The following is a 13,799-nucleotide window of genomic DNA, read 5'->3' on the forward strand; positions in this document are numbered from 1 at the left end:
CTTTTAACATCTAACTACTCCCACATGCTTCAACCGATTCACCTCGTTCAAACTTTCACACGTTCCAAAAATTCATGTCAAGCTTGCCACCTTTTTTCTCGTTCATAACATTTACCGTTTTAAAGTAATTAGCAAATTTGTGCCTTTTATTTCCCCATTCATTCTTAATGGCAATGTCAACCCGAGCCAGTTTCCTGTAGTCGGTTCGATTCCCACATTGGGCGTCATTAATTATTTTACTCTTTATTCTTCCCGCTTATCATTTTCATCGCTTATCATTTGTAACTAACATTCGCATTCAACATTCATTACATTAAGCAATTTCCACCACTTTGATTACGTATTCGCATTCAACAAACACATTCATTACATTAACCAAATTCAACCGCTATGAAGTAAGGGACCCGATTAGCTCGTGGGAAACACAAGTGATTCCAGAACACGGGCGGCTTTCCCGTGTCGTATTGAAACCCGTGTGGGTTCTTCATGACACTAATTCATGTCATTTATTTCCTTTATTATTTTTGCCGCTTATCATTTGTACCTTTTTTGTAACATTTGTAACATTTCATTTTTAACGTTTATCATTTGTACCTTTTTGTAACATGTATTTGTAACATTTTCCCATTTATTTCACAATAATTTATTTTCCCTTTTTATTCTACCCGCTTATCATTTTTAACGCTTAACGTTTGTAAATTAACATCTGCTTTCGCCTTCACACGCAATTTCTTCCGAAATTGCAATTCTAGTTAGTGCAGTGCTTCTCAATTATTTTCTGTTACGCCCCCCCTAGCAAGAAGAAATCTATTCGCGCCCCCCCTCCCCACCGTGACTATCCTAACTTGTCTTGTAAGTCGTAAAATGTTGCACTGTCGCAAACGTGAAAGAAGTAACAATGAGAGCGCCACTGCCCCCTGCTGTCGTAAACGCGCAATTACACTTTATTCTAGTACTGCCAAAAAAAAAGCCTGTTCCCCAGGGTTACACGCGCCCCCCCAGGAATAGCACCGCGCCCCCCAAGGGGGGCGCGCCCCACTATTTGAGAAGCAGAGTTAGTGTGAAGGTGAATCACATTTTTCAACCGATTCAACCCATTCCAACTTTCAACTGTTCATCATTTTTCTACCTATTCCACAACTTCCCACTTACCATAAAGTTCACATCTTATATTTTGAAATTCACACCCAATTCCTTTTTTCCTTCTCATTTCTACATTTTTCAACCGATTCAACCCATTCCAACTTTCAACTGTTCATCATTTTTCTACCTATTCCACAACTTACCAAAAACTTCACATGTTTTATTTTGAAATTCACACCCAATTCCCTTTTCCCTTCTCATTTCTACATTTTTCAACCGATTCAACCCATTCCAACTTTCAACTGTTCATCATTTTTCTACCTATTCTACAACTTCCCACTTACCAAAAACTTCACATCTTTTATTTTGAAATTCACACCCAATTCCTTTTCCCCTTCTCATTTCTCCATTTTTTAACCCATTCAACATATTCCAACTTTCAACTGTTCATCATTTTTCTACCTATTCCACAACTTACCAAAAACTTCACATCTTTTATTTTGAAATTCACACCCAATTCCCATTTCCCTTCTCATTTCTACATTTTTCAACCGATTCAACCCATTCCAACTTTCAACTGTTCATCATTTTTCTACCTATTCCACAACTTCCCACTTACCAAAAACTTCACATCTTTTATTTTGAAATTCACACCCAATTCCTTTTTCCCTTCTCATTTCTACGTTTTTCAACCCATTCAGCCCATTCCAACTTTCAACTGTTCATCATTTTTCTACCTATTCCACAACTTCCCAAAAACTTCACATCTTTTATTTTGAAATTCACACCCAGTTCCTTTTTCCCTTCTCATTTCTACATTTTTCAACCGATTCAACTCGTTTCAACATCATTCTGCAACATTCCTTAAATAATTATTCAACTTCTTCACCTTCACACGCAATTTCTTCAGGAATTGCAAATTATAGTTTATTATGTTATTTTTATTTATTTATTATTTATTCATCACTCTTATTTATTCATTGTTTGCGCCGTCTTTTTTTACTTTTTGTGTTGTTTACTTGTATGTATATTGTGTACTATGTCTTGTCACCGTGGGATACTGGGAACGTAATTTTGATTTCTTTGTATGTCTTGACATGTGAAGAAATTGACAATAAAGCAGACTTTGACATGGAGACATAACATAATGCTGAACAAATTCCCCAATTCCATCTCTTCATGCTGAGTGCCAAGCAGGGAGGAAATAGGTCCCATTTTTTTAGTCTTTGGCATGACCTGGCCGGGGTTTGAATCCACAACCTTGCAGTCACAGGGCAGACACTAACACTAGGCTACCGAGCTGGTAGTATATGCAGATTCTGCAAGAATGTATTCTGCCATCCATGCAACATGTTTTTCAGGGATGTCCTTGCTTATGTCAACAAGCCACATTTTGCACGTGTTACAATAGTTGGCTTCATCGTAAAACAGTGTGAGGATGTGACTGGGCTGAGAGTCCAGACTTGTCCCCCATTCAAGGGTGCAGAGAGAGCTGGGTGGCGGCCAAAGGCGGTCCAATTCCCGGCTACAGAAGCTGGCTTTAGGGACATGGAATGTTATCTTTCTGGCAGGGAGACAGCTGGAGCTGGTGTGCAAGACACGAGAAGTTTTGAAGATGGCCGACCTGGCAGACCCAAACGTATTGTGAGGGTTTGCAAGGAATGTCTGGCAGAATGCTCTGTCAGAAAGAGTTTCATGTCCGGCAGCAATTTACCCCCATGCCCAGAAGGCGGACAACATTGAGTGACTGGATAATTTTCCGTACCGCCATTGTTGAGGCAGTCAATCGTTATGGCCGTAAGGTGGTTGGTGTATGTCGTGGCGGCAATCCCCAACCCCACTGGTGGACAACAGCAGTAAGGGATGCCATCAAGCTGAAAACCTATCGTTCCTTTTGGTCTGTGGGACTGTGGAACGCAGCTGTGGTAGTTGCTGAAGCAAAAACTTACCCCCATGGGAGGAGTTTGGCAAGGCTATGGAAATCAACTTCTGGATGGCTTAGAGGAAATCCTGGTCCATCCGGTGTCTCTGGAGGGGTAAGCAGTTCACCATTCACACTGTGTATAGTGGAGATGGGATGCTGCTGACCTCAACTCAGGATGGTTTGACCCGCTAAGGAGAATACTTTGAAGATATACTCAATTTCACTGACCTGCTTTTTCTTTTGGAAGCAGAGCCTGGAGACTCTGAGGTAGGCTTTCCTATCTCTGGGGTTGTTCACCGAGGTGGTTAAAGAACTCCTCGGAGGCTAAAGGCTCTGAATGTTGTGTGGCTGTCGTGGTTGCCACGCATCTACAACATGGGGTTGACATCGGAGATAGAACCTCTGGATTAGCAGACCAGGGTGGTGGTCCCTCTTTTCAAGAAGGGGGACCTGAAGGTGTGTTCCAACTATAGAAGTATCATATTCTCCAGCCTCCCCGGTCAGGTCTACTCAGCGGTGCTGGAGAGGAGAGTCCGTCGGGAGGTCAAATCTCAGATTCAGGACAATGTGCAAAAAAGTAATGTGTTTTTTGTTGGAACAGTGAACCAGCACTACAACCTTGGTAGGGTTCTCAAGGGTACATGGGAGTTCGCCCATGTGCTTTGTGGGCTTAGAGAAGTACTTCGGCTGTCGCTCGGGGAGCTCTGTGGGGTACGCTTCGAAAATACAGAATACCAAACCCACATATAAGGGCGGTTCGGCCCTTGTCAGAGTTTGAGCCACATTGAGTAAGTAAGTCGGATTTGTTTCTGATGACAGACTCCGCCGAGGCTGCCCCTCATTCTTCTGTTCACAACTTTTATGGACAGAATTTCTAGGCGCAGTGAGGCATTGAGGGTGTCCAGTTTGGTGATGTCAGTATTGCCTCACTGCTATTTGCAAATAATGTGCTGTATGGTTCTTCAAGCTGTGATCTTCAACTCCTACTAGAGAGGTTCGCAGCCAAGTGTTAAGCAGTTGTGATGATCAGCACCTCCAAATCTAAGACCGTCGTCCTCAGTCGGAAAAGGGCAGAGGAATGCCCTTTCTTGGACAGTGATGAGATCCTGCCCTACGTGGAAGAGATACCAGGGTCAGGACTCTAATTAGGATGCTTTCTGGGGTGAGGTATTCTGGGCATGTCCCACTAGAAGGAGGCCCCGTAGATGACCCAGGACACGCTGGAGAGATTGTGTCTCTCGGCTGGCCTTGGAGCAGCTTAGGATCCGTGGGATGAGCTAGACAAGAGGGAAATTTGGGCTTCCCTCATGAACTACAGCTCACGCAACCCGACTCCAGATAACCAGTAGAAAATGAATGAATGGATGGATGGGTTTGTAGTAATCATCATAAAAAATTCTAATGATTCCATTGCAGGCCACCTCCAAGAAAACCAAAAAGCCTGATCGTAAGGAGCGAATCAGTGAGCATACCTACCAACTCTCAAGATGGACTCCTCTCATCAAGGATCTCATTGAGGTGGGTCGTTTAGTGCAATATGATTTTGTTCTTAAAATAGATAAGTGATATTGAGAACTACCAGAGGTGGGCAATTCCCCAAATCCTTTGTCATTGGCTTGGACAACCGTCTTCATCGTTAGTCTGTCATTATTTATAAAGTAACACAGATGAATAAAGTTTTTTTGAACACACACAACGTTTGTGATGAAATAGAACAATGTGGTACAACAATAGTATTGTGGTTTGTGGAACTGAGAGGCATAGTGTTAGGTTACGGATTTTTAGTTATTGATCTGACTCCAAATTGCGATCAACACTTAACACAAGAGTTGTTATGTCCATATCCACACACTGTCGCACCTAACAATCTTGCGAGTTCGTTCAAGTCAAGTTTATTTGTATAGCCCTAAATCACAAGCAGTCTCAAAGGGCTTCACATAGACAAAAATTGACAATTATTATCAAAGCATCCCCTGATCTTAAGCTCCCAGTTGCGAGTTCGTTCTGTCAAAGAGAAGACCAGTAGATCAATTAGGCCGAACTTACCAATTGTTTAATCCTGACAAAGCGAGCTAATACAGGCGCATGGGTCCCCCGGGTCCCTCGCACACTAAAGCTCGTGTTTTCTTGTGACCATCAAGAGACAACACATTCTTCCGGGTTGCCCAGTTTTAAAGAAACACAATATGAATATTCATGCATGCAAAATATTGTGTGGTGATTGGTGGATGGTCATCTCCTCCTCGTGTGGGTTTTTCCGCTGCTCAGCGCAGGTGTCTGGTCTCAGTTGTGGGCGGTTGGGTCTGGACCACCATGACGAGTTGTTATTCGCGTTCCTCACCGGCCTTGAGATCTCCTCCCTGTCTGGACATCCTGTTCCACAATACTTTGTAGAAAATAAGTTCATACAAGTTGCCTGCACATTCTTTCCCACTTATTATGCGACCACACTACTACTAGAAATTATATTGATATGATTATATATGTCTAACGCAGCCTTAATCAAATATGTTTGCAAACTGCCGAAAGTACATTTCCCTTTTAGTCAGCTTCCTTTATCAGATGGGACTGACACAAAATAATGAGCAGCAGACTTGGAGAATTGGGAGCAAGGAAGTCAGAGTCTCTTGTGAGTGGACTGAAATGTTTACACCGTGTCAACAACAGTTACAAAAGTAATGCAGTTTAGCAATTTACATCTTATAGTTTTGTATTATTATTACATTTCCCAATAAATCAATCAACTAATATTTTTATTTGCCAAGCTGTGCATGCCAATCAAGGAATTTGACTCCGGTAGATTTTGGCCTCTGTACAACATTTATGTAGCTAACAACATTCAGGACGACATGTGCAAAAATTGACAATTATTCTCAAACATCCCCTGATCTTAAACTCCCAGAAGGGCAAAAAAAACCCTCAAAACTCCTACTAGGGGATTGAGAAACATTGAGAAGAGACCATAGATGGGAGGATTCCTCTTCCAGGATGACCAGGCTCCAATGGATGCAAAAATGACACAGTACACATAATACGGACAATCCGAAGGTAAAGCATTGAGAGCAGGATGTTATTGCACAGTAATGTCTCTGAGACTCTATGAGTGGTGTGAGTTCATCAGAGCGACAGCCTGGGGGAAGAAGCTGTGTCCGTCTGCTGGTTTTGGCGTACAGGGCTTTGTAACGCCGTCCGGAGGGAGTAGTTTGAACAGACTGCGACCTGGGTGAGAAGGGTCCGTAGAGATGTTACTTGCACGTTTCCTGGTCCTGGACAGGTACAAGTCCTGGATAGATAGTTGGTCCCGATGATCTTTTCTGCAGTCCTGATTGTCCCTTGCAGTTTGTGCTTGTCTTGTTTGGTGGCCGATCCAAACCAGACATTGATGGAGGTGCAGAGGATTGACTGGATGATGGCAGTATAGAAGGTCTTCAGCAGCTCCTGTGGCAGGTTGAACTTCCTGAGCTGTCTCAGAAAGTACAGCCATTGCTGGGCCTTCTTCCGGACAGAGTCTGTGTGGCTGGTCCATTTCAGGTCCCGAGAGATTTTGAATCCCAGGAACTTGAAGGTTTCTGTGGAGAAAATAGCATTACTTTAGATAGTGAGGGGTGGAAGTGGTGAAGGGTCTCACCTGAAGTCCACTGTCATCTCCACGGTCTTAAGCGGGTTCACCTCCAGGTGGTTTTGGCTGCACCAGTGGACCAGCCGCTCCACCTCCTGTCTGTACGTAGTCTCGTCACCATCCTGGATCAGTCCGATGAGAGTGGTGTCGTCTGCATACTCCAGGAGCTTCACAAAAGAGTCACCTGAGGAGCAATCGTTAGTGTCGAGAGGGAAGAGCAGTGGGGAGAGGATGCACCCCTGAGGGCCGCCAGTATTGGTGGTCCGGGTGTTGGATGTGATGGTCCACAGCCTCACATGCTGTCTCCTGTTGGTCAGGAAGCTGGTGATCCACTGACAGGTGGAGGAAGGCACCGCGAGCTGGATGAGCTTCTGGTGGAGGTTGTCAGGAGCAATGGTATTGAACGCTAAGCTGAAGTCCACAAACAGGATCCTGGCGTACGTCCCTGGGGTGTCCAGGTGGTGCAGGATGTAATGCAGTCTCATGTTGACCGCATCGTCCACCGACCTGTTTGCTCGGTGGCAAACTGCAGGGGGTCGAGCAGGGGCCCCGTGATGTCCTTCAGGTGGTTCAACATTAACCTCTCGAAGGATTTCATTACCACAGATGTCAGGGCGACATGTCTATAGTGATTCAAACCTGTGATGGCGGGCTTCTTGGCCACCGGTACGATGATGGAGCTCTTGAAGCACGAGGGAACCTCACACAGCTCCAGGGAAAGGTTGAAGATCCGTGCAAAGGTGGGTGCCAGTTGTCCAGCACAGACTTTCAGGCCGGAGGGTGACACCCTGTCTGGGCCTGGTGCCTTCCTGACCTTTTGTCTCCGGAACATCTGACACAAATCTGAAGTGCGGGTGCGGCTTCTGTAAGAGAAAAAGAGTAGGTGATAACGATGATGGAGGTATGGGTTGTGGGGGGAGGTGTGTATGGTGTGTATGTCGATTGTGATGCAGGAGGTCCTGTTGTGCGGGTGACTGTTCCAACCTGCAGTAAAACCTGTTTAGCTGGTTTACGGGGGTTGGTTTCTTGTAGGCCGTGATGCTCTGCAGACCTTTCCACACTGATGATGGATCAGGATTGGCAGAGAGGTGTCTCTCCAAGCTCTGCTCATAGCTCCTCTTAGCTTTCCAGATCTCTTGGGTCGATGTGTTCCTGGCCTGCCTGAAAAGGTCTCGGCCCCCACTCCTGTAGCCTCCTCTTTGGCTTTGCGCAGCATCCTGAGGTTTGGTGTAAACCACGGTTTGCTGTTGTACGTGCAGAAGGTCTTAGTCTGCACACACAAGTCCTCACAAAAGCTGATGTCACAGTATCGGTGAGTTCATGTAGGTCTGAAGTTGTAGCTTAAAAGAAACCCAATCGGTGCAGTCAAAGCAGGCTTAGAGGTCCTGCTTTGACTCCACTGTCCACTTCCTCACCACAGGTTTAGAAGTTTTTAATTTCTGCCTATAGGTTGGGATCAGCTGAACTAGACAGTGGTCTGAGAGTCCTAAAGCTGCACGGGGCACAGAGCGGTCGGTATGCGTCCTTTATTACGGCGTAGCAGTGGTGCAGTGTCTGTGTCCCTCTGGTGGGGCACATTATTTGCTGTTTGTATTTGGGGAGGTCGTATGCGAGGTTCGCCCTGTTAAAATCACCCAAAACAATGATTAGTGAGTTTGGTAGTATTTTCTCCATGTCTGTTACCCGATCAGCCAGCAGCTGTGTGGCTTTGATTGCACGTGCGTGTGGTGGAATGTAAACGGCCGCTATTATGCGTGAGGAGAACTCACGTGGTGAATAAAACGGCTGGCAGTTTATGAAGTGTTTCTAGGAGAGGGCTGCAAGACTCTTTCAACACCGTGACATCAGTACACCAACGTTCATTAATATAGAAACATAGACCACCTCCCTTTGCTTTTACTGAGAGCTCTTTTTTCAGAGGCTTTATTACCATTCACACCACTAAAATCTGTCACGGATCGGAATGGAGCAGGGCGACCAAATGCAGCTTGGACCAGGGTTTATTGGAGAACACAAACTAACAGACTCGGCAGACTGACGTAACTTACAAACAAAACTAACAACAGAAACTGAACAGAAACGTGAGACAAAAGACATCAAGACACTACCACAACAACAGAAACTGAACAGACGTGAGACAAAAGACAGCAATGATCCGACAGGGGAGTGACACGCAGACAGGACTTAAATACGAGACAGGTAACGAGAGGCAGGTGACTGTGATCAGTACATTGATTGTGAGTTGACACAGGAAGGGAGGGGCGAGTACACAGACGGACAGAAACCATGACAACCTACATATAATAAAACAACCGGGGACGAGTCGTGACAAAATCACTGTCATGGTTTAGTTGTCATTGTTTGCGACACCAATCAATGTTTTAAAATTCCAAACATATTTTCAAAATACTTCTCTGGTTCTTCTATATCAAACAAATTTGTTTTAGGTTCATTTACCTGACATGTTTCGGCGGAATCTTCCGCCTTCATCAGAGTGTCACTGATGTGTTTGTGACGCGTCTTTATCAGCTGATGGATGAAGGCGTGGCTCACCTGTCAGATTTGACAGGTGAGTCACGCCCTCTGCCGTCAGTTCACCTCTCCAAAACACTTTTTTATGGAAGATTTAGAACAGAAGGCACTCTTAACAGCCCCGGACACATACAAACCCACTCTATGGAAACGTTACGTCGACGACATTCTGGAAAAAGTAAAAACAGGACATACACAACACCTCACAGACCATCTCAACACCATAGACACCACGGGTAACATCAAATTCACCCATGAAGAGGAAACAGCTCGATCCATAGCCTTTTTAGACATCAACATACACCACACAGACAATGGTGACATAAGAACAAAAGTACACAGAAAACCCACACACACCGACCAATACCTCCTCTGGACATCAGAACACCCCACTATACACAAACTGTCAGTAGTCAGAACACTATACGAACGTACAACAATAATCACAGATCCGGACGACATAACACAGGAAGAAAAATACATACAACACGCACTCAAAAAATGTCAGTATCCACAATGGGCAATAACCAAAGGTGCAGAACAGGTAAAAAACAAAAAATACAAAACACAGGAGCAAAGAAAGAAACAAACAAGGAAACAGGAACCCAGCGGAATGGTGACGTTGCCGTATGTGAGAGGAATTACGGAACGCATCAAAAGAGCCATGAAAAAATACAACATAAGCACACCTATCAAACCACATATAACACTCCGTCAGATACTGGTCCACCCAAAGGACAGAGTAAATCCGGAAAAAAAATGCAATTCCATATACGAGATTCCATGCAAATCATGTAATAAATCATATATCGGGGAGACAGGGAGGAACTTCATCACAAGAAAAATGGAACACAAGAAGGAATGTGAGAAGGAGACAGCAACAAGACAAACAAGAGCAATAAAACTACAAGCAGAACAGGAACACTACAAGTCAGCCATCACCGACCACTGTAAAAGGGAAAACCACATCATGGACTGGGAGAAGGCCAGAGTCATCCGCACTGAAGAAAACAAACATCAGCGTTGGATCAGGGAGGCCATTGAGATCCGCAAGCGGGGCCCGAGGACCATCAACAGGGACGAGGGAGCATACATGCTCTCTACAACCTGGAACAGTGTTTTGGAGAGGTGAACTGACGGCAGAGGGCGTGACTCACCTGTCAAATCTGACAGGTGAGCCACGCCTTCATCCATCAGCTGATAAAGACGCGTCACAAACACATCAGTGACACTCTGATGAAGGCGAAAGATTCCGCCGAAACATGTCAGGTAAATGAACCTAAAACAAATTAGTTTGATATAGAAGAACCAGAGAAGTAATTGAAAAAGAAAAAACAAGATGAACCTAGTACAAATATTTTCAAAATGCAAGCAAGAACAAACCTAAGTAAAACGTAGCAAATAAATTGTGAAGAAACGTGTCAATTTAATTCAGTTCAGATTTCCAAGTGCAACGAAAAGTCAAAGTCAGTGTGTTTTAAATTACTGTAATTTTCGGACTATAAGTCGCGTTTTATCATAGTTTGGGTGGGGGGGCGACATACTGAGGAGCGACTTATATGTGAATATTTTCAAAAAAAAAAAAAAAAGAGGTGAAACCGCGATAAACAAACCACTATGTAGCAAGGGATTACTGTAATTTGAATTTCAAGTGACGTCAGCAGCACGGTGCGGCGTGGCGCGGCGGTTATTTACAATAAGGACAAAGATTGATCACAGGATGACGAAGATGCCGAATGGCCCCACGTACTACCGGCATCATTAGCGGCTTTGTTTGTAAGTGACACGGAGGACAAAGAGTTTGAAGGATTTAAGGATTTGGAGTGACACAGAAGGTTTTAAAAATTATTATGGCTTTTACACACGTCCGGTCCTACTCTACGGAGCTCTCTTTAACCTCCGTGGATGGAAGTCTGGGGCCGGGGCTCAGCCGGGTGGCTGTTCGGGGACGGTGGATGGGGCTCGGACATAGCTTTTACGCACGCCCAGTCCTATTCTATGGAGCTTTCTTCCACCTCCGTGGCTGGAAGTCCCACCTCCGGGGATGGAAGTCCACGGCGCCCCTTGCCTGGAAGTCGACGCCGGTGCTTGGGTCCTTGTACTTCGTTAACGCTACAATATATGTAGTTATATACTAGATCTGTGGAATGACAACGAGGCTGACGTCAGGGCGCACGCACGCCGTTGTTGACAAAGGGCGAGGAATTTGATAGATAGATAGATTTAGAGTGACACAGATGGTTTGATAATAATATTGCTTATATAACAGTTATCCATCCATCCATTTTCTGTACCGCTTAGTCCCCACGGGGGTCGCGGGCGTGCTGGAGCCTATCCCAGCCGTCATCGGGCAGTAGGCGGGGGACACCCTGAACCGGTTGCCAGCCAATCGCAGGGCACACAGAGACAAACACAGAGACAAACAACCATACGCACTCGCACTCACACCTAGGGACAATTTGGAGTGCTCAATCGGCTTACCAAGCGGGAGAACATGTAAACTCCACACAGGGAGGGCCGGAGGTGGAATCGAACCCGCACCCTCCTAACTGTGAGGCGGACGTGCTACCCAGTGCTCCACCGTTGATATACCGTTTTTTTCCGTGTATAGTGCGCAAAATTTAACTAATTTATTGTCGTAAAATCTGGGGTGCGCATTATACATGGGTACAAAAAAATTGTATTTTTTTTTTTTTTTTTTTAAGTCCCAATGATCGTCACACACGCAGGGAGGCAATGGGTCCCATTTTTATAGTCTTTGGTATGGTCTTAACTAGGCTGGATGTAATTTTTTTTGTTGGCGTTGATTTCTCCGACTGCCCGTAAACGCACCACCGAGACGTTGAAGAGGAATAAAAACACCCTTGGAAACCAAAACTTGCCCCTCGTCGTGACTCGGAGCCGCAACAAATGTTTCGGATTTGTGTAGGGTGCATTGTGACAGACAGCAAACGAGCAGGTGATGGAGCAAGCCTTGTCTGATACGAGAGCATTGCGCTCGTATGGAGCGTGTTTGAAGTGAACAGCAGAGACGAAAGGAACAAGGCAAAGTGTTGTGAAATAAAATATTACCTGTAATACGGATTTAGGTAGAGAACTGAACTCTCGCTCTTTATATAGCTGACGTGTCTTGCGCATCTGTAATGGCGGCCTCCGTATAATATCCGGTTTGCGTGTGTGCGCGTGTGCGTGTGTGCGCGTGTGTGCGAGAGCGAGAGAGAGCGAGAGAGAGAGTGCGAGAGAGAGCGCGAGAGAGAACGCTCAACCGTAGCGCGCCGCCGACCGCCCAACTGCACCGCGCTGGTCGCATTATTGTGACAGAGCCGTCGCTGAAATTTAGAAGATATTTTTAAAGTCCTGATGTACTTTCTAAAATTTAAGTGTACCTCAGTGCGCACTGCGCAGGGAGCTTAATTTGGTGCGGTCGCGCAACCGCAGCGCGCCGGGTGCTCACTGTCGCATTGCTTAAAGAGCGCCTTTGTGTTTTAGGATGAACAGCAGAGACCAAAGGAACAAGGCAGTGTTGTGAAATAAAATATTACCTGTAATACGCATTTTGTTATTTGCTGATTGAAACTGCTAATTAAACTGTGAATTGAAACTAATAGGAAGAAAACAACTCTCGCTCTTTATATAGCTGACGTGTCTTGCGCAGCCGTTCTGTGCATTTTATTTCACAACACTTTGCCTTGTTCCTTTCTTCTCTGCTGTTCACTTCAAACACGCTCCATGCGACCGCAATGCTCTGGTATCAGACAAGGCTTGCTCGATCACCTGCTCGTTTGCTGTCTGTTACAATGTACCCTACACAAATCCGAAACATTTGTTGCGGCTCCGAGTCACGACGAGGGGCAAGTTTTGGTTTCCAAGGGTGTTTTTATTCCTCTTCAACGTCTCTCCCATACAGAGCCGCCTTTTTCCCGTGCGCGCACGGAGCGCGGTGGTGCGTTTACGGGCAGTCGGAGAGATCAACGCCAACATAAAAACTTACATCCAGCCTAGTTAAGACTCTACCAAAGACTATAAAAATGGGACCCATTGCCTCCCTGCGTGTGTGACGATCATTGGGACTTAAAAAAAAATAAAAATAAAAATAAAAATAAAATAAAAAAATTTTGTACCCATGTATAATGCGCACCCCAGATTTTAGGACAATAAATTAGTTAAATTTTGCGCACTATACACGGAAAAAAACGGTAATTGTGATCATCATTCATCCATCCATCCATTTTATTTTATTACTCAGGTATTTTCAAAGCAAATTTATATTGTTGCATTTATTAATTTGCTTTAACACGCAATATAATTAAAAGCTGACACGATAGCAATGTCAAACGTGTTCATTTAAGAAAAAGCCACGCACGTTTTGTGATCAAATCTTTCATAACGAGAATAATTTGAGTGAATTGATTTTACAATTTTTATCCCCCCTTTCCACCATCTGTCACTTTGCTTGGGACAAAAGGAGCCTTCAGAAATTTCTTCTCAATTATTCATTCAAATCAATTCACTCAAATCATTCTCGTTATGAAAGATTTGATCACAAAACGTTTCCGTCTGTACGACTGGTCTTTGAATGCACCCCGCTTCAATGGCAGAACACGGATGAATTTAAAGACATCAAATGAGAATAATCCTTTA

The 13,799-nt window shown here is 44.6% G+C and overlaps 2 protein-coding genes across 4 annotated transcripts in view; one reads left to right on the forward strand and one right to left on the reverse strand.

Moving 5' to 3' along the window:
• stxbp1b (syntaxin binding protein 1b) overlaps positions 1-13,799 on the forward strand; it is a 137,159-nt gene that overhangs the window by 103,132 nt on the left and 20,228 nt on the right. For all 3 annotated transcript variants that reach the window (XM_061278631.1, XM_061278630.1, XM_061278628.1), the window contains exon 16: positions 4,424-4,525. In XM_061278631.1, the coding sequence (XP_061134615.1) occupies positions 4,424-4,525 (102 nt within the window). The remainder of the gene's footprint in view (positions 1-4,423; positions 4,526-13,799) is intronic.
• The window catches only part of noxa1 (NADPH oxidase activator 1), a 63,361-nt gene continuing 57,431 nt past the window's right edge, over positions 7,870-13,799 (reverse strand). The window contains exon 17 of the mRNA XM_061278633.1: positions 7,870-7,896. Within this exon, the coding sequence (XP_061134617.1) occupies positions 7,892-7,896 (5 nt within the window). The 3' untranslated portion in view covers positions 7,870-7,891. The remainder of the gene's footprint in view (positions 7,897-13,799) is intronic.

The sequence above is a fragment of the Syngnathus typhle genome, linkage group LG5 (assembly GCF_033458585.1).
Source record: "Syngnathus typhle isolate RoL2023-S1 ecotype Sweden linkage group LG5, RoL_Styp_1.0, whole genome shotgun sequence".
Lineage (NCBI taxonomy): Eukaryota > Metazoa > Chordata > Actinopteri > Syngnathiformes > Syngnathidae > Syngnathus > Syngnathus typhle.